This window comes from Heloderma suspectum, chromosome 11 (assembly GCF_057233095.1).
Source record: "Heloderma suspectum isolate Gila_16-S chromosome 11, 16-S_ref, whole genome shotgun sequence".
Classification (NCBI taxonomy): domain Eukaryota; kingdom Metazoa; phylum Chordata; class Lepidosauria; order Squamata; family Helodermatidae; genus Heloderma; species Heloderma suspectum.
The window spans coordinates 42,549,568-42,573,584 of record NC_139468.1 but is presented as its reverse complement, the minus strand read 5'-3'; the positions used below and the strand labels follow the sequence as shown (position 1 = coordinate 42,573,584).

At 49.8% G+C, this 24,017-nt stretch overlaps 1 protein-coding gene across 13 annotated transcripts in view; it reads left to right on the top strand.

Moving 5' to 3' along the window:
- Window positions 1-481: 481 nt before the first annotated feature.
- Window positions 482-24,017, top strand: part of TLE3 (TLE family member 3, transcriptional corepressor) — a 100,352-nt gene continuing 76,816 nt past the window's right edge. For 7 of the 13 annotated variants that reach the window (XR_014785433.1, XM_084817603.1, XM_084817604.1 and 4 more), the window contains exons 1-6: window positions 1,202-1,335; window positions 2,075-2,175; window positions 3,432-3,495; window positions 6,197-6,241; window positions 21,528-21,590; window positions 23,390-23,494. Coding sequence is in view for 12 of the 13 variants with exons in the window: in XM_084817603.1 (XP_084673729.1) it covers window positions 1,312-1,335; window positions 2,075-2,175; window positions 3,432-3,495; window positions 6,197-6,241; window positions 21,528-21,590; window positions 23,390-23,494 (402 nt within the window). In the remaining variant the exon portion in view is untranslated. Of the gene's footprint in view, window positions 1,336-2,074; window positions 2,176-3,431; window positions 3,496-6,196; window positions 6,242-21,527; window positions 21,591-23,389; window positions 23,495-24,017 lie in introns of all 13 variants that reach the window. The other 6 variants (XM_084817601.1, XM_084817602.1, XM_084817600.1 and 3 more) reach the window with 4 other exon arrangements.

The window sequence follows — 24,017 nt, the reverse complement described above, 5'->3', positions numbered from 1 at the left end:
CCCGGGTGCCGAGGGCGGCGCGCCGGCGGGGAAGTCCGCTCCCTCCCGCACGTGGCGAGGGGCTTGCGCTCGCCCGCCTCCCCCGGGCCGCCGCCACGCGCTCGGCGGCCGCGGCCGCCGCCCCCCCGGAAGACGCGGCCCCGCCGGCGCGGCGCAACGCAACGGCACGCCAGCGCCCGGGCCATCGCGGCGCCCCCTCCTGCCCGGGCCGAGGGCGCGCGCTGCGCCGGGGCTTCCTGCGGCGCGCCCCGCGCGCCCCGGCCCCGCTCGGACGCCAGGCAGCGGCGCGACGCTCCCTCCCCTCCCCTCGGCCCGGCCTCCAATCAGCACGCCGACGGCTCGGGCCCCCACGTGGGCGCCCGCGCCGCGATTGGCGCAGAGCCGCGACGACGCGCCGCCCCGCCCCGCCCCGCTCTCCCTCTCGCCGCTCTTTCCTTTTCCTCCGCCGCCTGCGCTGCTCGGCCCTGCCCGGTCGGAGCGCGGCGCGGCGCGGCGCGGCGCTCCCGTGTGGCGGCGGCTTCGCCTTCTGCGGGCGGCGGCGCAGGGCCGGGCCGGAGCACAGGGCGGCGGCCTCGGCCTGTGCCGGCGCCGTCCAGGATTTCGCCTCGCGCGGAGGAGCGGCGCCCGGAGCGGGGCGGCGGCGGGGCCGGCCTCGGCGACCCCGTCTGGACCCGGCGCGCCTCTTGCGGCGGCGAGGGCCGTGGGCAGGCTCCTTGGCTCGCCCCGGCGCGGGGGAGCGGATGCCCGCCTGCTGCGGGAGCGGCCGCCGCCTCGGTGGAGTTACTGCGGAGGAGGGGAGCCGGCCGCCCGCCCGCCCCGGCTTTGTTTTTCCGGCTTTTCCGGCTCGCTCGGAGAAGGGCGAGGAGAGCAGCAGCCCGCCGCGTCGGACGCGCTGCGGCCGCCGGGGAGGGGCGAGGGCAGGAGGGCCCCTCGGGGAGGCCCCCGCCCAGCTGCCCTCCTGGATCTGCACAGCCGCCGCCTGCGGAGACGATCCGGGTCGAGAGGACGCGGCGCGTGCGGGCGCGTAACGTCTCTTCGGCGTTCCTGGCCGGCGGGGGGCCGCGCCCGGGCCTGGGCAGCCCCTTCCGGAGCCCGCGGGGGTAGGATGCCCGGGAGCGGCGGCTCCATCTTGCCCGCCGCCCGCCGCCCGGGAGAAGCCCGGCCGCTGCTGCCGCTGCGCCCGAAGGAGGCGCGCCAGGCTCCTGGCGGCGGCGGCGGCGGCGGCGCTTGCTGAAGCGCCTCGGCTCGCCTCCTTTGTCCCGGCCGCGGAGGACGCCTCCCCGCCTCGCTCCGGCCGCCGCGGGGCTGGCCATGTATCCCCAAGGGCGGCACCCGGTGAGTGGGCCTCGCGGGCGGCGCGTGGTGGCGCGGGAACTCCTCGGCCTCTCCCGGCCGTCGGTGCGGCCGGTCGGCCGCGCGTGAACGGGGCCGCGCCGCTCGGTGCGCGCGGAGGGCTTTGCTCCCGGGGCCCTTGGGGCAAGGGGCTCGTCGTGGCCCCGTCTCCCCCCGAAGACCCTCCAGTGTCCTCGCAGCTGCCCCCTTCCCGGTCCTGCGCCCCAGTCAGCTAAACTGCGTCAGGGGTGGGGGTAGGTGTCCGCCCCCCCGTCGCCGATTCAGGTCGTTGGTTGGTTTTGCGAAGGCGTTTGTGCCTTTGCAGAAACTTTACGGCGGGGGGGGGGTTGATTGCGTCTTATGTGTGCTTGTTAATTGCGCACTCCCCCTTCACCCTTTTAATGAGCGGCGTCTGGAGGGCAATAGGGGTCAGAGGATCTGGATCTCAACCGCCCCCCCCATACATTTTTCATTGAAAGCTATTTGGGGGGAGGCTGTTAGAGAGCTAAAGCTGCGGTGAAGTTCATGATATGTGTTGCCCTTTCTGTGGTGTCCAGAGCCTCAGTTTCTCTGAGGAGGCTGGGATTTGGGGAAGGTGAACATTTCTTTTGTGCAAGTCCTGTGTTTCTGTGGGAGGCATTTTCAAGGGCCTGCCATGGGAGTGTCGGGGAGGGCTTGGAGGGCTTCTGGCGGCCTGCCCAGAGGCTTATCAATAACCATATTTTCTTTGGGGCTTTTACAGGCACCCCACCAGCCTGGCCAGCCAGGCTTCAAATTCACAGTTGCAGAGTCCTGTGACAGGATTAAGGACGAGTTCCAGTTTCTGCAGGCTCAGTACCACAGGTAAGCCTCTCTGGCTCCTTCCCTTCCCCAGACCCATGAAGGTGAGCCACTTAAGGGCAACAGAATCTGAAGTGTAAATGAAACAAAGCAGTCCAGAGCCTTTAGAAGTCATTCTGAGGGGCTCCTCTGTTTTATTTCTTCCCTATTGTCAATTTGGAGGGCTCCCACTCCAAAGCTGGGCTCTCCAGAAGGGACTTTTGCAGTGCCTTCTGCTTGGAGCTCCATTATTTTCTTTCAAACTGTTTCTTCCTAGTAGCTCATCCATTAGGGGAAAAGGCACCCTCCCTCACACATACTTGTTTGCTGACCTGTCTAGATTGCAAGCAGAATTCTAAGGGCACTGTTAAACGTGTTCAGGTTTCTTACAGGGCAGTCCTATCCATGTTTTCTTGGCAGCAAGTCCCATTTATTTTAATGAGATTTACTTCTGGGTAAAAGTGCTTGGGATTGAACCTTCAGTAGATGTGCCAAATGCTGCATGCTCATGCACAAAATTGTCATGTTGCCTCTGGATTATAATCTGTATGCTTTCCAGGCATTTTATTAGGGTTTGCTAAAATCCAAAGGGAAGGGATTCTCTCTCACCCCAGCCACCAGGGCAACTCTCTTGCTTTTACCTTGCTAACGTAAAAAGAAGAGTGTCTAGGCAGGTAGCATTTGGAGGTTCTTTAAAGGAACCTCCGAGAGTTTGTTTTTACTGCACTACAGGAAAAACCCAAGCATATTGTTTCAAGTACTCACTTCATATGTGAATCATATGTCAGCAGGGGCTGCCTCTTAATGGAGGATAGATCTGTTTTTTAAAAAAACAAGTGTTCCAAATCTTAAGTGAATGAACAAATCCCACTGTTTGGCTATATTGGTAGGTTGTGATTCAGAAGCTACAGAAATTTGGATGACTCTTCGAATGTTTTTGAAAATCTAGCAAATGTCTCTTCTTTCCTAACAAAGTTTTAGTCTGAGCTGTGGTTCATTAGGCACACTTTCAGGCACACTTAGCCTCTGAACCCATTTTGAATCCCAGGGCTCATCTGTGTGAAGGATTAAGTGCCTTTGAGCATGTACAGAATGCCTTCCCCTTTTCCTTAGCGCAACTAGTTTATGTGCATGTGGAACTGAGGGGGAAGAAAAAGCTTCCAGGTCAAAACGTTCGACTTTCAGACACACTTTTCTCCCTCCCTAATCACTAATGAGCAATGTCTGTGCTTCTGGGATGTGTGAAATATTACGTATTCATCGATAACTTTCTTTTTTAGTCTTAAAGTGGAGTACGATAAGCTTGCAAATGAAAAGACAGAAATGCAGCGCCACTACGTTATGGTAAGAGATTCCTTCCTCCATCTTCATGGAGCTTGCCTGTAGCGTTAAGATGTAATGGAGCCTCAAAGGGGGCCAGAATTTGCTCTGGAGGAGGGGGAGGGCTCCAGGCGTGGAGGCACTGCCTGCCTGTAATGGGTGAGCTTGTTCAGCCAGTATGGAAACATCTTGTGAATTTTGAAAGCCTACAGCGAATTTCCATGTTTTATGTGCCCAATTTGCATGAATGTGGTGGGGTGCCTGCCAGCAGCTGCCGTTCTGCTCTGATCTTTGTAGCTTTGTCATTTGGGTGCTCTCATTCTTAGGGAATAAAGTTAGCAGGCTTGGGTGGTTCTGAAAATTCCCCTCTCGCCAACTTAGTCCTTGAGGCCGGTTTGGGTGACCCTTGAGCTTTGGTTATTGCTAACCAAGGTCCAAAATCCTGACACCCTGGAGGAAACTTTAGTGAGTTTGTGATTCAAAACTTGTTGCAAGATGGTAGTATGTGAACCTGGTGCTTTCAGAGTTGATACAGCCAGTCAGGGCCAGATTAAAGGACTGGCTGGGGGGAGCTATATGAAATTGTGTTTTAAGGCTTTCAGCCCGAACCACTTGGCAACCCACTTCTCTCAATTTCTGTGTGCTCAGGTGGGTGCAGGTAAATGCCTTCCTGCATCTGTTTAGATCCCCCCTTACCCATCCATTCCACCATGTCCTTTGGTTTTTCTGAAGTTCAGAGCCCTTTCTGTTCTCCACCTGGACAAGCTGCCAATATGTCAGATTTTTCTACGTTTGGAAAAATGTCCACTGCTTCCATGTGTACATAAGTGAACAACTGCTGTGTTTATAACCTTTTTTTTTATATGTATACTTTGTTTTTACAAAGCCCTTGGTGGGTGCACGCTTGGGTTGCGCTTCTCTTTCTTGGGAGTCTCCCAGAAAAATTACAGCACAAGAAATGGTCCTGGTTTGGCTGGCAGCCCTGCTGTAGACAGTTTAGCGTCACCAGTGGGAATTAAGTCCCAGCGGTTGTGTAAATGCTTAATCACTGTGGTATGTGGTCAGTTGCCTTTGCTCGGGGAAGGCCTTTCCCCCTACATCACCACAGCAGTCATTGCTGTTGCTAATAATCCTTGTGGTTGTGGCAGTTTGGTAACTGCTCTGGGCAGAGGTTAATAGCTCTGGTGGTCCTGGCTGTGAGAGAACTGCTTCAGAAAATGGTCAGGTGCATGAAGCCTAAATGGATTTAAACACTTCTTTATGCAGGAAAAGTGGTGATATGTTGGCTTCTCATGGCTACAGCAGGGTATAATCATCCCCCTTTGCACTTGTGCCTCCTAAATATTTGAGTTGGGCCTGAGGGTAGCTAAGATGGGCCGCCTTATCCTGCCAGAGGAGTTTGGGGGCTGTTGCCTGTGGAGAATGCACTGTGCCGTTTTGCCCCCCAATTTTTGTAGACCTCTTGGAACTCCAAGGGGTCTACAAAAATTGGGGGCAAAAACTGCTGGTGGCTAGAGTTGGCTCAGGTAGGATGCCCCTCACTGGTGTTCCTGAATTACTCTTAAGGTCACCCTCTTCTTGGGTTTGCCACCCAGGGCTGCAGGAGTATCCTTAGTGTGGATCCAGGCACATCTCTTTTTCTTAGCTCAGTTCTCCCAGAGGTGGTTCTCCTAGATTGCACACACGTGTGTGTGTGGGACTGGAAAACGTGTGATAGCATGCATGCTCCTTCATGAAAAAAAATTCCTTCCACATAGAAAAAGAGCATGACAGAGAGCAGGTTCTAGCTTAGTCTTGTGCTTGACATGCCGGTTTTCTATGTGGAGGGATTTGTGTGTTTTTTGTATGGAGGAGCATACCATCCACTGCCCCCCCCATCTGCACTGTAAAGTGGTCTAGCCCAGACACAGGTTTATTTCCTCAAGTGAGGATGAGGCCTCTGAGTGTTCCTTTTCCTGTCTTGTGCATGTCATATTATAGATTGAACTGCCCCTAATAAATTGGCCCTCAGCTTGCTTGTATATGAAAGGGATGCTCTGTGCATTAGTTGTAGCCAGTCTGACCCCCCCTTGCGCACATGACCTGAGTAGCACACACACTGCAAACGTACTTGCCACAGCAGCAATAATGCAGCGTGGCATGTATGTGGCGGTTTTCCTGGGTGTTGTAATCCTCATAGTAACCTGGGAAGGCAGGTCAGTCGTATTCTCCCTGTATTGCAGATGGTGGGGGCTGTGGCTCAGAGAGAGGAGCTTGTCCACAGCCACACTGTGAATTTCTGGCTGAGGTGCCTGGTGCCACCCTCTGGCTCCCAGGGCATGTTTTTGGCCACCACGTGATGCGAATCATGTTCTGTCTTGTCCATCCGTCTAGCGCATTCAGTGCTGTGTCTGCTTAGCATTTTACCCCCCTGAGCAATGGTGTTGAGCGTGGTGCATAAAAGAGCTGCTTGAGATGTTTCCACGAGTCTATGTGGGTGCTTCCACTTGCAGAAGCCAGAATAGAGTATCAGAGTATTGTCATGTTGCTAAAGGTCTGTGAAGCAGGGCAAACACTTGGTGGCTTCAGTGACTGACAGCCGTTTCTTTGGCTAATACGAAGCTATAATAAACCCAAGTTTGTTCTGCACGAACTTCAAGTTCAGACATCATGGTGGGCGTGCTTGCTTGCTTCCAAATGTTCCTAGCTTGATTAATGAAGAGATTTTCCCTGCTTTTTTTTCCAGTACTATGAAATGTCTTACGGTTTAAACATCGAAATGCACAAGCAGGTGAGTGACTTTAAGTAGAATATGTGCCTCTCTGTCTCATTCCTCTCTGGCTACTCTAAAATGAGGCTTAAAGAATTGGCTGTAATAGATAGAATGAAGCAGTTGCCAGGGAGAATTTTGTGAGGATGTGGGACGCACCGGATATTTTGTCCCCTTGGACTGAATTCAGCATGACTTACGGATGCTAAAAGACGCACAGGGCGGCGGAGTTTGTTTGGCAATGTAAATAACCTCATTTCATTTTTTTATTTTGTTTTACTCTCACTCTGCCGGCACTTGGCTTTTGAGGCACTGGATGTTTGGCTTTTGATTGACGGCTTGAGTTTTGTGGTCACTACTTTTCACCAGAATGGTATTATTCTCTCTGTCTACTCTGCTGTCCTACATCTTACATGGCCAGGGATCCTTCCCCTTCTCTAGCCAGGTTGTGCTTTTCTCTTCTGCTGCACCGCATGTGGCTCATGACTTGGTTTTTATGACTGGAAAAATCCCAGGTACGTGGAAGTTATATGCTGGCATCTAGAAACATGCCATGGGTAAAGCAGCTGGGTTTGGTTAGGCATGGAGGACCCAAGTAAGGCCATCCGTGCTTGGGATAGGGTTGGCCTGCCAGTCAGTTGACTGGTTTGATGTTGTCACTTGACTGCCAGTTATTTGATCACAGTCAAATATGCTGGGAAGATTGGCCCATTGCCTCCCGAGGGCAAAAGGCTTTAAAGATTTTTTTTTTAAATTTCATTTAAAATAAACACATCAAATGGTAACTGTTGAGTGGCCCTGGTGTACTAAGGTAAAAGCCAAAGAGAAGAACAGTTAAATGAATCAGTCACCTTTATACAAACCTTATTGAACATTGCTTAATATTATAATAATTCAGTACAGTTTTTTAGAGTTAATGTCATTTTTCACAATAACAGTTAAGTAATTAGCAGAAGTATCAAGCCTTTGATGTTTAAAGTCTCTTTTGCTCTAATGAAGTTAATGGAATGCTCTAAAAATATTTGACTGGTCAAGTGCCCTATGCTAGCACTGCCAACATTCTTTAGAAGTGAGGGGGGCAGGACTTGTGTTCTCAGTATGTGATGGAGGGAGGTGAGTGTGATCCTTACTTTCTAAAAAGTGAAGTGCCAGAGGCCACTTTTGCTTGTCTTCATTCCCCGCCCCTGCCCCCTGCTCAATTTTTATTCATGGAAGGACACAGTTTATTAGTGGTGATTGAAAAGCACTCTGTAGGTACTCAGTGGTGCATCTTCGTTATGTAATACTACCTATCTTGTTTTGTTAAGAGAAGGGGTGGCTGAAAGAAGACAGGTAGGCAACCAAGAGTGGGCAGCACCTCTCCACGATTGTATATTTACTGGTGTGCCTGGACATTTGGAGCACTCTTTCAGCCCCCTGCAGGGAAGCGTGTCAGATATGTCTTCCATCTCTGCGAGATTCTGTCCTCTTCAGGATCCAAAGCATGCCATCCTAATGAGATGCCTCTCCTTTCCCAAGAGGAGCTTGTGAAGAGTTAACTCTCTCCCCTGCTCTTCCAGGTTGATAGCATCTAATGACTGTTGCAACACCATCTGTTTGTCTGGTGAAGAGGCAACTTCTGTCTTACTCTAATAGACCCCCCCCCCCCCAAGGGCAAAACAAGCAGAGCTGTTTTGAGAGTGGGATTTGCTTCCTTGATAAGCTTAAGGCCTAAGGAGCCTAGTGCTTAGGCACATGATGGTAAAACTTCAGGGAATGAAGTTATTGAGATCAGGCCTGATGAGCTGTGTTGTTTTCTTTTTTAAAAAGTGGTTCTCCACATGGCCTTTTGCAAAAACTTACCTTTAAGATGGAAATTGTAGCATTGCAAGGGGAGAGCCTCCCCCCCCCCACACACACTCTTGAGTTGTTGTCACATGAGCAAATCTTGTTAGACAGAAGGGAAAGTGTGAAGATGCCCCCAGAAGGCGTGTAGATGCATTTATCACGGAGCATAATTTCCCTTCAGTTTTTACTGACTTGACCATAGTCTCCATAAATAATCCTCCAAGCAGTCGCACCTTGCATAAGAATTAAGTCTCTTGGTCATGTGAAATGCCCCCTCTTTCATGCCCCAGTGCTGGGCCTTTGTTGCTGTCCTCCTCCAGAACAAAGCTGTATCCTCACAGCCAAATGGGCTCTATAATTTGATTTAATGGCCTGTTTTCATTTGCTGGTTTATATCTGAGTTGTAAATTAACTGCCACATTTTAGCGCCTTGGGTAGGTGGAAGGGCCTGTTGTGGCGAAGACACAAAAAAGAGACTCTTCAAACTCTGCAATTTGGTTAGGGGGAACAGGGTGGTGGTGGATTTTCTCCCCCGCCACCGCCCCTTCTGATTTAAGCAAACCTCTCTGCTTGGGTTTCTTTGGGAGACAGGCTCCCTTTGATGTGATCCCTTGCGGACAATTACAGGAATGGTAGATCTGTATCTGGGAGCCGGGTAGACAGTTTCATAGGTTGCTTGAGTGTGTTGGTTTTCTATTTTTGATAAGAGATAGCATTTTTGAGGCTTATTAAATGAAATAAAACGAGCTGCCTTGATTTCAGGAGAGTAAAGCCTGAACCTATAATTTGTCTTTGTTTTGTCTTGCCTCCTCCTGAGGACTGCATTGGGATTTGTTGAGCGAGCAAATGCGCACAGCCTAGAGCGCTTCTCTCTCTTGCCTGCAGGCCTGCCCATTCGTCTGATATGACTGCCTGGTGCCTTTGGCTTTGGGGGATTGGACTGGATTTGAAGGCAGCTGTCTGGGGTGACAGCAGAAAGGGGAGTGAGGCAGGCAGTGACTGGCTTGCTTGGCCTGGGGTGGGGCTTCTTGGAGCCCAGTTCAGAGGGTGTTTGGATGCAGTGGGGGAGAGGGTAAAGGGAAGACCATTTGGTTATCTTGAGAGGTTCAGAGAGGGTTAAAAACAGAGCTTCATCCAGTCTTCTTTTCTTTTTAAATGTGGTTTGTCTTGAATATAAGAAACATATAGTTCTTGGAACGCATTAGAAATATTTAACAGTTCTGAAATCTCCCAAAGTTCACAAATGTATTTGTACTAATAGAAAGACAATCCAACCTTGCAGCACCACGATATGCATGTTTACTTGGGAGTAAGCCTACTGTATTAGCCCGTGTGTTTAGGGCTGCACTCTCAGGAGAGCTGAGTGCTGGTCACCCCACCCCCTTCCTGTCCTGTTTGTTGCTTCCCCTTGTACAGATTACAGCCAGTGAAATGGGGGCACATTAGTCTGGAGCATATTTACTTACCACTGCCAGCTTTAGTTGAACTTATGCTGTGAGTAGTTACCAGCAGGAGAGCACTTTTAATTGAATGCCTGGTTCCAAGGTCATGATGGTTTTGATCTTTGAAGACCCAACCTGTTTGTGGCCAGTGGATCCTTTGGGGAGGGGAGTTCCCCCTGGTATTAACATATTTGGGGGGAGCCCTGCTACAAGTCCCCTTCTGGGCAGGCTGGCACCCACCAGGCATGGGTCCTTCAAAAGTTTACGTCCCCTCTTGTGTGGAATGCTCTTCCCCTCGAAGCCTAGGGGAAGACTCTTTGCTGACTCTTTTGAAAGCAGCCATTTGTTTCAGGGGACTTTGGGGGAATGATTTTAGCACTGCTTGCTGTATGTTTTAAAGACTTTAATGTGGCTTGGTGTTCTGTTTTTTTGTTATTTGGAAACTACTTCGGGGGTCCATGTTAGAGTGGGAAGGCCCAGTCGTCAGTCACTGATTCAAAAATCTAATTGAACAGCTGTGAATGTTTTCAGGCATCCCATTAAAGCTATCAGTGTGCGGCTACACTTGTCTCCCTAATCTCATCCCTTCCTAGTATGTAGTGGTGGCTCAGGATGTTCTTTTAATGGGACGATAATGCAAGGGTTTGCTCATCACCAAAGGATTCTTGCCCGTGGTTCATTGAGTGCCTTGGCCATTCCCTCAGGATTACAGCTGAGAGAGAGCAGAAGCAGCTTGACAATCTGAAGCACACCTCAGAACTCTTTGGACGATCTGAACTAGGCATCCATAAACTATTTGTATGCATGGAGACATGCGAGTGCGTGTGTGTTTCCTACTGTGCCAAAACCTGACATTATTATATACAGTTTGAAGGGCTGCAGATAGCTGGGAGTCTTGTGTCATTAAATTGGGTGTATCTGACAGCAGCCTTGGGTGCAGTTTGTCTGAGCAAAGCCAGTGGAGTGCCATTGATGAAGACTTACTACTATGTTTTCTTTTACAAAAAGGAAAGAACGCATAATCCATATGAGGAAGGCTGGATGTGTTCGTCCCGCCATCGTAGACGCACAAATAAGTGCCACTTTGCACCTGACGTTCTTAAGCAAGTTCAGGGAGGAAATGGCTACTGCCCGTATAGGTTTGTTTGTTTGTTTATTCATTAGATTTCTTAATAGTCCATCTGGCCGGTCACCTGGCCACTCTGGGCAATGTATAACAGCGTAATTTAAAACAGCAAAATTACAAATTAAAACATCATTTAAAAATACCCTAACCCACCCCAAATGCCTGCCTGAGCAACCAAGTTTTCAGTGCGTGGCAGAAGCTCATTAAAGAAGAGGCATGGCGGAGTTCTCTAAGGAGGAAATCCCACAGAGTGAGGGCCACCACAGAGAAGGCACTGTCCCTCGTCCTCACCAGCCTAGCTGTTCTGGCTGATAAGACAGAGAGCAGGCCATCCGAGGCTGATCTTGTTGAATGTAACTTCCACTTTCAGGGGCAATACATGCTGCTGAGCATCAGCTGCTCAGGGGGCAAACCATGGAGGAAGACTGTTGCTGCCATGGCCTGCTTCTGGGCTTCCAGGAAGCAGCATCCGAGTAGCCGCTGTGGGAAACAGGAGGCAGGGCTCAATGGAGCCACTTTGGTCTGGTCCAGCAGGAGTCTTTTTAATGCCCTTCTGTGTCCCTTCTGAGCTGTCCCCCTAAGATGTTTCAGCCGTATGTCCAGTTGGTGTAAAGTGTCAGTGTGAGCAGCAGCCATCTGCATCCTACAGAATCCTTTGTCAAATATCCGCTATTGGCTGCCACACACGCCTGTGCGTGCTCTGTGCGCTCAGCAGCACACCCTTCTTTGCCTCGGTGTATTGTGTGCCCTGGGCTGGGGAAGGGCAGCGTCCTCTGTCCCCATCTAGCTGTCAAGGACTAAGGGCTGCTGGGCTGTGTGGCTTTGTGATGTGTGTTGTAAGTCGCTTTGAGGATCATTCTGTCAGAGGCAGGATATACACAGTGGCAGCTCCAGGTTTTGGAGGGCCCTTGAGCAAGACACTCTGAGGGGCCCCTCGGAGAGTCTGCCTTTTCACCGGCTCCTCTCACACCTCCTCCTCCTCCTCACGGCTCCCGCTTGCTTGCTTGGCAGGCAGAGAGCCAGGCACCAAGATGGCAGAGCATCTGCTGCCCTCCCCCCGCCGCCACCATTACGGTCTGGGCCAGAGTGAGCGAGAGGTGAACAAGCAGGCTGCAGCGGAAGAGGAGGAGCGGAAGAGGAGGAGCGGCTCTCGCAGCGGGGCCCTCCCAGGGTGTCGCCTCATGGGACTCCACCCATTTTATGGGACTCCACCCAGTGTGACAGCAGCGTGAAAATGAGGACAACAAAAACGGGGGCAGGTGCTGCTGTTGCGGCTGAGTTGCCTCAGTTTAAGAGTTAGTTGACTGCCTTTCACTACTTGTGAATTGTGGGAGGGAGAAAAGAGAGGGCTTTTCCTTTTCTTTTTTCCTTATTTAGCAGCTGGGTGGGAATAACTGTTCAGACAAGCTGCCTATTTAAATTTGGGAGCTGGTTGAAGAAACCCAGCCAAGTAGAGCTAAATTGAAGCTAAACGGCAAGGCAGTCTGGATGAAAAGTCCTCACCCCATTCCTTCTCTCCCCCTTGCCAAGATTTTCAACAAGTAAATCCCAGCCACTAATTGTGGTGTGAATCCTGCGAGCCTTTGAGTGAGGTTCTGAACAAACAAACTTCTCAGGTGACCGCTTTAGCTTTATCTGCACACAATCGAGGAGGAGACGAGCGCTTGAATAATTCATGCTGTTTCGTGCCCTCCAGACTAGCTTGCGGGAGCCAAGCAGCCGCAGCCGCCTTCGTTGATGGATGTTGGTCTTTGAGTGTAAAAAACAAAGAGTCGATGTCTTAGGGGGAGGGCTGGCCTGTCTTTGGGCCTTCTGGGGCCTTCGATTTCTGGCAAATAGTTAGACATTAGATGAAACACATGTTTTTCCTTAGGGCGTGGCCAGACAGTTGAAGGATGTCCTTAAAGAACATACCAAAAAACAAAGTTAGCTGTGCTGGCCATAAGAAAAATTCCAGAATCCATACTAGTATGATAGCTTTGTTGGGCCACCCAGAACGTCACCAAAAAGGTGCAAGCTTTCGAGATTTCCAGATCTTTTCACCAGGCAAGATGTTACAAAAACTGGGGTGGGTGTGGGTGGGCTGATGATGTTGAAGTCTACGCTCTATGTGGGGCTGCCTTTGAAGATGGTTTGGAAGCTGCAGCTTGTGCAAAATGTGGCAGCCAGACTGATAATGGGGACCAGAACGTCCAGACATATAAGACCCACTTTCACTGGCTGCTTGTATGCTTCTAAGCCCAATTCCAAGTGCTGGTTTTGACCTATAAAGCCCTACACGGCTCGGGACCACAGTACCTGTTGGGACACCACTCCAGCATGAACCGACCCATACACTACGCTCTGCATCTAAGGCTCTCCTTTGAGAGCCTCCACCGAGGGAGGCTCGCAGGGTGGCAACAAGGGAGAGGGCTTTCTCAGTGGTGGCTCCCCATTTGTGGAATAATCTCTGTGACAAGGCCTGCCTGGTGCCGACATTGTCATCTTTTCGGTGCGAGGTTAAAACTGCCCTCTTCTCTCAGGCATTTGTCAGCGTATAACGAGTCTCTCGATTGTCTCTGGCCGATTGTTTTAGATACATGTTGTTGTGTGTGTGTTATTTGTTCTGTGTCTTTACGTGAATGGTTTCATATTTTATATAATATATTTTAATGATTTTTAATTTTTGTGAACCACCCAGAGGGCTTCAGCTATGGGGAGGTATAGAAATATAAGGAATGAGTGAAGTCATGGTGTCTGTTTGATCAGTCTTGAGATGGAAGGCGGGAGGAGGAGTCTGGGCATTCAAGTAAGGCTCTGGTTTCAGGTTTCACCTAGATGGTGGTGGGTGGCTTTAGTTTTCTCCTGAAGAGTGCTGGGACGTAGAAAGGAAGGAAGGTTCGCTTTTAGGAAATACAACATCTTAGGGCTGTTTCCATCCTGGACGAAGCGCACAGACTCCTGTATTGGTGGGAAACAGAGCAACTTGGCAAGCTTTATATTAACAAAACTGATGGTTGGAGATGCTGTGCTAGGTTTAAAAAGCCAATAGGAGCCAAGTTGGGTAGCTTTACCTAGTAGAAGTCCCAGCTTCAGGTAGTATAAAATCCTCTTCATCTAGTGTAGCTTTCTGCTGTAGAACTGCTAAATTTCATATTCTCCCACTCACCAAAAGCAGCAGCAGCAGCCTTGTTGGCCATAAAAAACAATCTGAAATCCATATTAGTGTAATAGTAGTAGTACTTTTTTAAGTGTCTGTGTTTTAAAATCGCACTTTTCCATGTTTTACTGCTTGGATATTTATCTTAAAGGCAGCCTAAAAATCATTTAAAAGAAACATCACTCTTTTAAAAACTATTTTAAATGATTGTTGCTGCTTTTAAATTATTTTAAGGTGTTTCATCATTGGTTTTATCGTACTTATTTTTTATTATGTGTGTCAACCTGAAAGCTTTGGCTATAGGGCGACTCATAAATTGAGTGAATGAATAAATCATACCTTTATTGGCCCACCAGATGTTCACAAAAATGTGCAAGCTTTTGAAATCTTGGGAGATCTTCATCAGGGAGGATGTTACAAAAAGCAAGGGGGTGGGGTTTCCAAAAAGACTTAAAGTACAATTAAATTAAAGCACAACGTAAAGACTTAAAGCACAATTTCAAAAAATGGGTTATGCTGTCGATGAGTAACCCTAGTGTAGTTCCATGGGCGTGTGTGCACATTGCAAACACGGCTCAGCATAAGCCTACCAGTCAAGGGTGCTCTTATGGGCGCTTCCTGGGCCTCCTTGGCTGTATTACTGCTTGTTCCAGAGAATTTTGGCTCTTGGATCCCAGGGCTTTTAAGAACATAAGAGCCCTGCTGAACCAGACAAAGGGTCCATCTAGTCCAGAATTCTGTTCACACAGCAGTCAACTAGCTGCCTGTGGGAGACCCGCAAGTAGGACATGAGTGCAATAGTGCTCTTTGATTCGTGTTCCCCAGCAACTAGTATGTGGAGGCATATTGCCTCTGATACTGAAGGCAGCATATAACTATTGTGACTGGTAGCTACTGATAGCTTTCTCTTCCATGAATTTGTCTTATCCTTTTTTATTTATGAAGGCCAGGTTGATGGCCATCACCATATCTTGTGGTAGCATTCATTCATTTTATTCATTTATGTCATTTATATTCTCCCTAATAGCCAAAGCTCTCTGGGTTGTTTACAAAAATACTTAATAAAAACATAATATAAAATCTTTAACATACACACATTTAGTAACAATTTAAGCCAGGTAAAACAGTTAAAATAAAAAAGAGGGACCTGATAACAACTGACATTGAAAGCCCCATCAGATATGTCGTCAATGCCTGGGAGTAGAGGACACTCTTAACCTGGCACTGAAAAGATGACAATGTTGATGCCAGGTGGAGCTCAGCAGGGAGAGCATTCTACAATTGGGAGGCCACCCCAAGCTTCCCTTGGAAGCGGCACTTGGAGGAAGACATTGTGCCACTGAGGCCACATGAGCGTCAAGTGACAATGATTATTCCAAGAGAACCCCCAAGCTACGAATCCGCTGCTTTAGAGGGAGTGCAACCTCATCCGGAACAGGATGAACACCCATCTGTCCAATCAGAAAAAACACCCACTAACAGAATCTCAGTCTTGTCTGGATTTGACTTCGGTTTATTGGCCCTCATCCATTCCGTTGTCGCAGACAGGCACTGATCTACCACAGCCTCACCTGATGAGGATGAAAAGGAGTAGAGCTGCATGTCATCAGTGTCCTGATGGCAGTGCAGTCAAAACTCTGGATGACCCCGCTCAGCCGTTTCATGTAGATGCTAAATAGCATGGGGGACAGAACTGACCCCTGCAGAACCCATACTGGAGAATCCACAAAGCTGAACTATATCCCACAAGCACCATCTTCTGGAGACAGTCATCCAAACAGGAGTGAAATCACTGCAGAGCAGAGCCCCCCACTCCCAGCTCAGACAGCCACCCTAGAAGGATATCGTGGCTGATAGTTTTGAAAGCTGTCGAGAGATCAAGGAGTATCAACAGGGTCACATTTCCCCTGTCTTTCTCTTGACATAGGTCAGCATAAAGGGGCAGCCAAGGCCTTTTCCGTGCCGACACCCAGCCAGTACCCTGATTGAAATGGATCCAGATAATCCATAGTTTCACTACGCATTGCATGAAGAAGTCCTTCCTTTTACCTGTCCTGAATCTCCCACATTTAGCTTCCTTGGATGACCCCATTGGGTTCCAGTATTATGAGAGAGGGAGAAAAATGTCTCATCCAATTTCTTCACACCATGCATAATTTTGCACACCTCTATCATGTTTCCCCTTACTTGCCTTTTTTTCTAGGCTAAACAGCCCCAGACCTTGTGTACTGTTTAGTACTTCTCTCTTTAAGTTGGAGATAATTGTGAAATTGGACTAATAAACATCTTTATAATATATGTCTATAATATCATATGGGAAGAAAGATACGATTGGCCTGGTTTTGTCTGAGCCCAAAGAAATGTAAATTGTCATAGACCACTATCATTCCTTACTGGATTGAAGGTATCTGAGTGAAAGCGATATGAGAAGAGGACATCAGCTAGGAGTTTCATGCTAAGATGGCATCTTAAGTTTTTGACCACAAAATAGAATATTGCAAGCTTCCATAATCTTCAATATTGTTATTTTTAATGGTATTTTAGGATCGCATTTGATGTACTCAGAGCAGCTTTTATACAAATACAACTGTAGAAGAGCAGGATATGATGTGGTCATTTGAGTAGCCTGCCTTAAAGTTTTTGAACGGATGGGGAGTTTTCTTAGTGACTGCATGTACGTGGAGCATGATAGTCGGCATAGTGGTGAATGTGGACAATTGGATACCTGGGGCTCAATGGTTGGTTGTTGCAAGCTACGTTGTGGTCATTAAAATATCTCATGAAGCTTCTTAGTTAAAAAGCAGCTGTATATGACTGTAGGATTATGCCTGCGGCCAGATTAAGGGCAAAACACAGGGATGGGAGAGTGCATCTTAGATCTGGATCCCTTCATGATAGTAACCTGTTCTGCCTTGAGGTTCCAAGAATGCTGTTGGTGGGTGGGTTGGGGCATGGTCATATACGCCCAGGCTAGCGTGCCTCTTGAGAAATATGGCAGGAATCTGCCAAGTACTGGAGATACCCAAGTTGTGGAAGGCCAGCTGAACTCCGTGGCTGGGGGTAGAACTCCTGCACTTGCACCCCTCCCCGCCCCATATCCGTGGAAGCTCCTGGCTTGATGGTCTTATTTGTGTCTCATAAATCAACCTTATTTGCCTTGTCCTGTTGGTAAATCCATAATAACCAGTTGTGCCCACACACCCCTCCCTGAATTTAATTCTCATCATCAGCGCTCTCCGTTCTTGCTAATAACGATTTGCAGCCGCAAATAGCTTTCAACATGCCATGGAGAGTCTGGCTGAAGAGAGCACTTGAGCAAGTGCTAGACAGCTGGAAGTGCCCCTAATTGCCTCCCCGAGTGAGAACTGCCGATGCTCAAGGACCTTATTTTCATCTGCTTAGAGAGACAATATTCTGCTTTCAACAGCGGCTGGGATTGTCGATGGCCTTGCTCCCCCGCCCCCAGACCTGTTGGGAAAGGAGGTGGCATGCCACAGGAGCAGCAGCAGCACCGAGATCTTTCCTGGATAAGAATATTCAAGTCTCCAAATTAACGTCAACAGTCTTCCAAGGGGAGTGGCGGATGGGTGTTCTGCTTCTCCTCTGGCAGGCCTGCACCACTGCTGGCCCACCAAGCAGAGCGGCCTACGGGTGGCTCAGTGCACCCAGAGGGAGGGAGTGATGGCTGGGGCTGGGACTGGTGGGGCAGCATTTGGCGGAGTGGCCTGCATGTCCGTACAGGCCAAGATCGGAGCAGTGGGCTTGGGTGGCAGGGACGTGGATGTACGCTTCAGACACGGGGATGGGGACGATCCGTGGAACTGACTGCTCGGGGAAGGGCCATGGGATCCCTCTCCTTGGAGTACTTCAAGGCAGGGTTGGATAAGCACTGCTCTGAGGTTGGTATCCTGAACGGTGGCCACGCTGGCTGAGGCTGATGGAGTTGTAGTCCACCCATCACATCTGGAGGGCACCAGGCTGGGGAAGGCTGCTGTACTTCACGGGTAGCATGTGCAGTATCTGTTTTTCTTTAAACTTAGAGGATGCCAGAGTGAGCTTGGAAAGATCCTTCCTTAAGAGTTTGCTTTTACCGTGGGTATCTTGGTCTCAAAACTCAGATAAAGTTCTAAGCCTGCAAATGCTGCTGGGCTCTCCTGTAAGCCTGGCCGTGACAGTGTTGGGGACCCCGGCAGACCGGATGGCTTGAGATTCCTGGCCCTTCAGAGCAAAGCAGTCCCAATGGCTGGAAACACGCAGGCCTGCTTAGTTGCTCTGTGCATTTTGGAGCAGCAGCTGTTGGCTAACTTCCTCTGTTGGTGTGTTGTGTCTCTCTACATGATGTCCGTTCCCTATTTCCTTGCAGTGAATTAAAGTGCTTGGGGGAAGCATGCTGCCCAATTATTTCCGGCCAGGAGCGCAAGAACAGTCACAGTCTCTTAGGCGGCCTGCTGGCTCCAACATCTCTGGAGCTGAGAGCAGGGGAAGATGATGGGGCCCCAGAGCAGCATCTCCTCCCTCCAGGTTCCTTCTTTGAGGGGGCACAGGCCGCTGCCCTCCCTGCCCCCTCCCAGGCTCAAGTCTCTCTGCGGGTTTTAATTCCGACACCCCCTGGGAGAAAACACAGCTTCAGAAAGAAGCCTGCCTGCTGATATGGTTGGCGCAGAACTGCCGGTATGGACATACCACTTTCTGGGTCGGCTCCACTTGATGCCCCACTGGAGCATCTCTGGCTGTCCTGTGCTGCCTCCGCCGCCCCTTCCTCTCCCTCCTCCTTCCCAGCCTTGTATCTCATGTGTGGCTTTTATCCAGTGTTAATTTGTGGAGCTGATCTGATTGGCGGCCCCAGCATTCAGCCTAATGACCCGGCTTGGCACCGGTAATATGATTTTTGCAGTTAGTTGCAGTCAGGCAAAGGAGCCATTTGCATAATGTTCTAATGGGGATTAGGTGGTTGGGGTTGCTGTGGAAACTGGAGGTTGATGAATTGAGTTCGGTTGGTGGCTCTTGGGGTGGGAGGTGTTGCGGGGGGGGGCCGTTGCTGTGATGAATGGGGTAATGTTACTGGGAAGGTGCTTTGCCTGAGACCCCCCTCTGCTCCTTTTGAGACAGACAGACCTTCATTAAAGCTTAACCAAAGACAAGTGAGAATTCTTAATTTTTCCTTTCCCAAACCTATTAAAGCAAACAAATATTTTTAAGTGGGTGATTGAATTGGGTGCAAAAAGAAGCAGACCTTTGGTGCAGCTCAGTGTTTTGTAAGGCAAAACTTTAGTTTGATTTTTTTCCTCTTCCTCCTCCCCACAAAAAAGAAAGAGAGCACCATGAAAGTTGCCTCTGAAATTCTTGCCAAAAATAGTGCTCAGGTCTTTGTAGGAGATGGGGTGTTTGTGCTGGGTGCTGCTTGTGCAGGACCACTGCTTTCTGTTCTTAGGCTGCCTCTGAAGTTAACTTTTGCATTGTGAGTTTTAATGCTGTTTTGTTGATTTGTTATCGATCATGGGCTGCTGGGGGGGGGGGGCACTGAATGCTGGGGCAGGACTGCCTGGGAAAGGATTCCGTCCTAGGGACAGAGGCCCAGCCCAGGCAGTTGCCCATAGGTGCCTTGCTTCTCTTGCCCCTCCAAACAGCTTTGGTGCCTCACCCCAGAGCAGGGTTTTTCCCCCCTGGAAGGGGGTGGGCATGGTAGACTACCACTGGGGCAAACTCTTCTTCTACTTGCCTGCTTGCTTTTTTAGTACTTGTTTCTGAAATCCAGTTGGGATCCTAAAGCATTTGAAAAAAGCAGTATAGACACAATGTCAGGTTCCCTACTGAAAGCAGACATCAATAAAACAAGCTTTTGGAAAGTTTTCTTGAGACAAGTCCACAGATGCAAAACTGCTTCATAGCTGAACTTACTGGGGTCAGAAGGGGATTGCATATCAAATTTCATGGAATCCCTGTCATTTTCTCTCCATCCCCATTTGCTGTAAAGGTTCCCATGCACCCCATAGTTACCCCTTTGCTGTAATTCCAGTAGAAGGCAGGGGATTCTTTGGCTGAAGGGGCCAGCTGGCCTCCTCCTCCAACCCAGTTTTGAGCCTGGGGTAGCAGGCATTCACCACTGGCCTAGCTCACCACGCTGCAGCGATAGGCTTTTCTGCAGCCAGTGCTGTTTCTCTGCAAAAGGAAGCCCACTGGAGGAAGGAACAGCCATTTCTGGTACATGCCTTGTGCTCCCTGTGTCTTTTCTTGTCCAAAGGAGAAGAGACAGACCGTTTGAGTTTTTTATTGGAAGAGCAACTGTTTGCAAGAATGGGGGAGCTTGTGGCTGTGGGGAGAAAAGCTTCTTGGGCTGTGGGGAGAAAAGCTTCTTGGGCTGTTTGAGCTTCTTTTATTTTTTGCTTTATTGATAACAAGCCACTCTGAATTATCAAAAGGAATTTTGGAGCGTTTGATCCCATTCCAGTGTTCACATTTCACCAGCCTTCATTGTTAGCCTTGTTTCTGGATTCCTTGCCTGATGATCAGACCTTGTTTAAGTTGGAACTCAAACTGTTTTAACAGCTGCCCTGGCCCAAGAGAGGCTGTGTATTAACCCCTCGAACACAGAGACTCCCTCTGCTCTGTGGCTCAGGATTCTGCATTAGGAAAACCCAGATTCTGTGTCTGTGTCTTGCATGCGTTTACCCATGAGGGGCTGGGTGAAGCACTGGAGTCTCAGCACCCAGGGTGCTGGAATTCCAAGCCCTGTGGTTTCACCAGGCATTAGCCACACGCTTCCAAGGTTATCTGTGGGTCCAGAAGGATTAGAAATTTGTGGGCAGGGAGGTTGTCTTTTACACGAAGTGGCCATTTTCAGGATACTGAATTTGAATTTGTGTGCGTGTTCCCTGCACAATGGCATCAAACATAAACATACATGATGAGTATTGCAGTGTGAACATGCTCTAGCCTCGTACGGTCTCCTCTTGACAGGCAGTGACTCCCCACTGCTCCTTGAGGGCCTCTAACTGGAAATCCTGAGGATTGTGCACTACCATTGAGCTCTGGACCTTCCACAGAGTTTTTTGCAAGCTACCACAGTGACCTAGTTCGGATGATCCGACAGCCTACTACTGTGGGTTAATTACCCCTCTCATAATCCTAAAACAGACACTGGGTCATGTGAGGGTTGTTTAACCCTCAAATAACCCCTGCTGGCTGGGTTCAGATGACAGGACATGACACGGCAGCCCCTGGCCAGGGTTGCATGTTTGTAATGGTGGCCCACACATGCCGCCGCTCCTCATGGGTAGAATGGCCCATGATGGGCTGTCATGTTGTGCAAACTGGCCCAATCTCTTCCCATTTTCTGTGGGGCTTGTGTAGGGTAGACGGCCATATTCCACCCATTTAAAAAGAGGGCCATGGAGAACTGCCTGCTGGCCCTGAACTGTTGCATTGCTGTTTCCGTTTCAGCACCAGAGACTGTCCTGCCCATGCATTGATGCTGCTAGCAAAAGTGCACACAAGGGCCCCCAGCGGCTTCCATACCATCATTGACCTTTTGCTGGTGGCATCTGCAGTTGCTGACAGGCAACCAGGTTCCTGGGCCAGGGAAGACTGCCCATTTTGTTCCGTTCTGGGTCACTGGAACCTTTCCTAATTACTTAGTAGCAGCGAGAAGGATGGCTGCATTCTGTTACAGTGGCTGCAGAGCCTCCACCAAAGCTGCTTCCAAAGTTTGGTTTTTTACCATATATTAGGATACCCGAGTGTCAATAAATGGACACGCTTCTCTCTCCCTTCTAGACGGAGATCGCTAAAAGACTGAACACGATTTTAGCCCAGATCATGCCTTTTCTGTCACAAGAGGTAAGAAACTGTTTGGATGCGGAGTGACTGTTTGCAGCAGCAGAAGCGTAAGCCAGATGTGGAATTGCCTCCGAAGAACGTAAAGGCCCTGCAGCAGAGCCAGGCCAAAGGTCCACCCAGTCCAGCCTCCTGTCTCCCAGAGTGGCCCACCTGGGACGCCCACGTGCAGGACACAGAGGCAGCCGCCTTCTGCTATGGCAGCTCCCTGGGGGCTGGGGACTCTGGCCTTCTGCCTCTGGCCCAGGAGGCCCTGGAGCCATTGGCAGACATCTTCTCCGGCATGCGCACGCCCAGCTCCCTTTCAAAGCCATCCAGACTGGTGGGCCATCGCTACATCCTGTGGTAGCGAATTCCATTCTTTGACTGTGCACTGTACTTGCCTTTATCTCCTGCCCTGTTTTATATGCCTCTGCCATGCCCCCTGCCTTAGTTACCTTTCCCCTAAACTAAGTGGCCCCAGACGTGGTGGCCTCTCCTCATGGGGGAGCGGCTCTAGCCCCCTGAGCATTTCGGTTGCCCCTTCCATTCAGCGATTTTTCCCTTTGAAGTGGCGTGGCCAGACCCGCACAGTGTTCCACGTGTGGCTGCACCGTAGGTTCGTATAAGGGCATTGCAGCATTGCCTGGTGGTATGTCTACCTGCTGCAGTTCAAATGGCAGTGTAGCTCCAGTGTACATTCAGTCTCCACAGCCTGGTTCAATTGGATGTTTTATGCCTGCTGTGTTTAAAAACCTAGAGGTTGCACCCATCCTCCCGTAAAATCCGTGGGCACGCTCACTTGGCGTTAATTGCCTTCGCTGCTCACCAGCTGCCTCATCTGCCTAGTCTCCGTCAGGGCTCATGTTGGGGAGTTTTCCCAAGAGCTACTTGTTCGTCCAGGTATGTTTGTAGATAACTTTCATTCTTCCTCTCTCAAAGGCTGTCCTCTCTTTCATTTTAAAGACCTGGTTGCAGGGGAGAACTGGCTTGAGGCAGTGATGGTGTCAGAGTTATTTTTCTTCCTTGCTAAGTGGTGGATCATTTATGCCTCATTGTTTTGCTTCGGTGCTATCCTTGTCTGCTCCTATTGGAGCCAGCAAATGCTTCCCACAGGTTCCCTAGGAGCTGAGCATACACCCTGAGGGCTTGTTCATGCAATATTGTAGTGAAATCCTTTGGGGACCCATGGGTGCTCTGCTTTCTATGGGATTTCAGAGTAATGCTTCTCCAATGTTTGTCCCTGTACTGTTTTCCCCCCTTAGGGACTTGTGTTCACCTGAGACCTGCCCGTTGTATGCCAATATCCTTGCAGCAGCTGCTTGGGTGATTGAATAGCCCTGGTTACTTTTTCTAAGCTACCTTGGTGACATCAGAGAATGGCCTGTTGGGTTCCCCTCCTGCCCCTGGGGCAAATGGAAAAATACATTGTGTCCATCAATAGAAGAACATAAGAGATCTTCTAAGGGAAAGATACCAAGAGACAAGAAAGAACTTAAATGTCTAAGCAAGTTCTTAAGATGCAATTGCTGATCTGTCAAGCACTGTTAATTTCTCTCTGCCTTGGTGGGCCCCTAGGGACACACATTGGCCACAAACTTCATCTGGCTTTAAACGGGCCTAATGATCGTGGCTTCCCAGCAAGAGGCTCTGGGAATTGCCATATTGGGAGTGTGCTGAGAATGTATTATTCGAATTATCTAGGGTTCCCTGCGGGGTTGCAGTTCCCCACATTCTTTTGGGCAGGAGCCATGGCAGCGGAATTGTTGGCCTGCCCGTGGAAGACAGAAGCTGTACCTCGCTCTTTGTGTCTCTCTCCGCAGCACCAGCAGCAAGTGGCGCAGGCGGTGGAGCGCGCCAAGCAAGTCACGATGACAGAGCTGAACGCCATCATCGGGGTACGTGGAGTTCCCAGTCTGCCTCTCGCCGTGTGTATACCCCTTTATTCCTATCATTTACCATAAGCAGAGACAGCCCTGCCCTGCACTGGCTTCTGAGAAGGGCAGCGCTTGCAAACCCACCACGAATGAAAACTGGCATTTTCTCTCGTCACGTGCTGCTGCGTCTCGAGAGAGAGCTGGGGACCAAATGCCTCGTTTGCATTTCCCAGAGCGCTGTGGCGGAGCGCTTCTGTCCTTCATTCATGATTTCGAGCAGCCTTCCTCAACCCGGTGCCCTCCAGATGTTTTGGACTGCGACTCCCAGTGTTCTTAACCATTGGCCATGCTGGCCATGGCTGATGGGCGCGAAGTCCAAAACATCTGGAAGTCACTAGCTGGAGGAAGGCTGGCTTAGATTCCGGTTTTGGGGGGGCCTCCATGAATGTTGATCCCTGACTAGCATAAAAAGAGATACTGTTCAGCTCCTCTTTGACACCCAAACTTTTAAAAAACCAGACTTCTAAAATTTATTTACAAAATTTATAAACTGATCTACATCTAAAACAGTTTC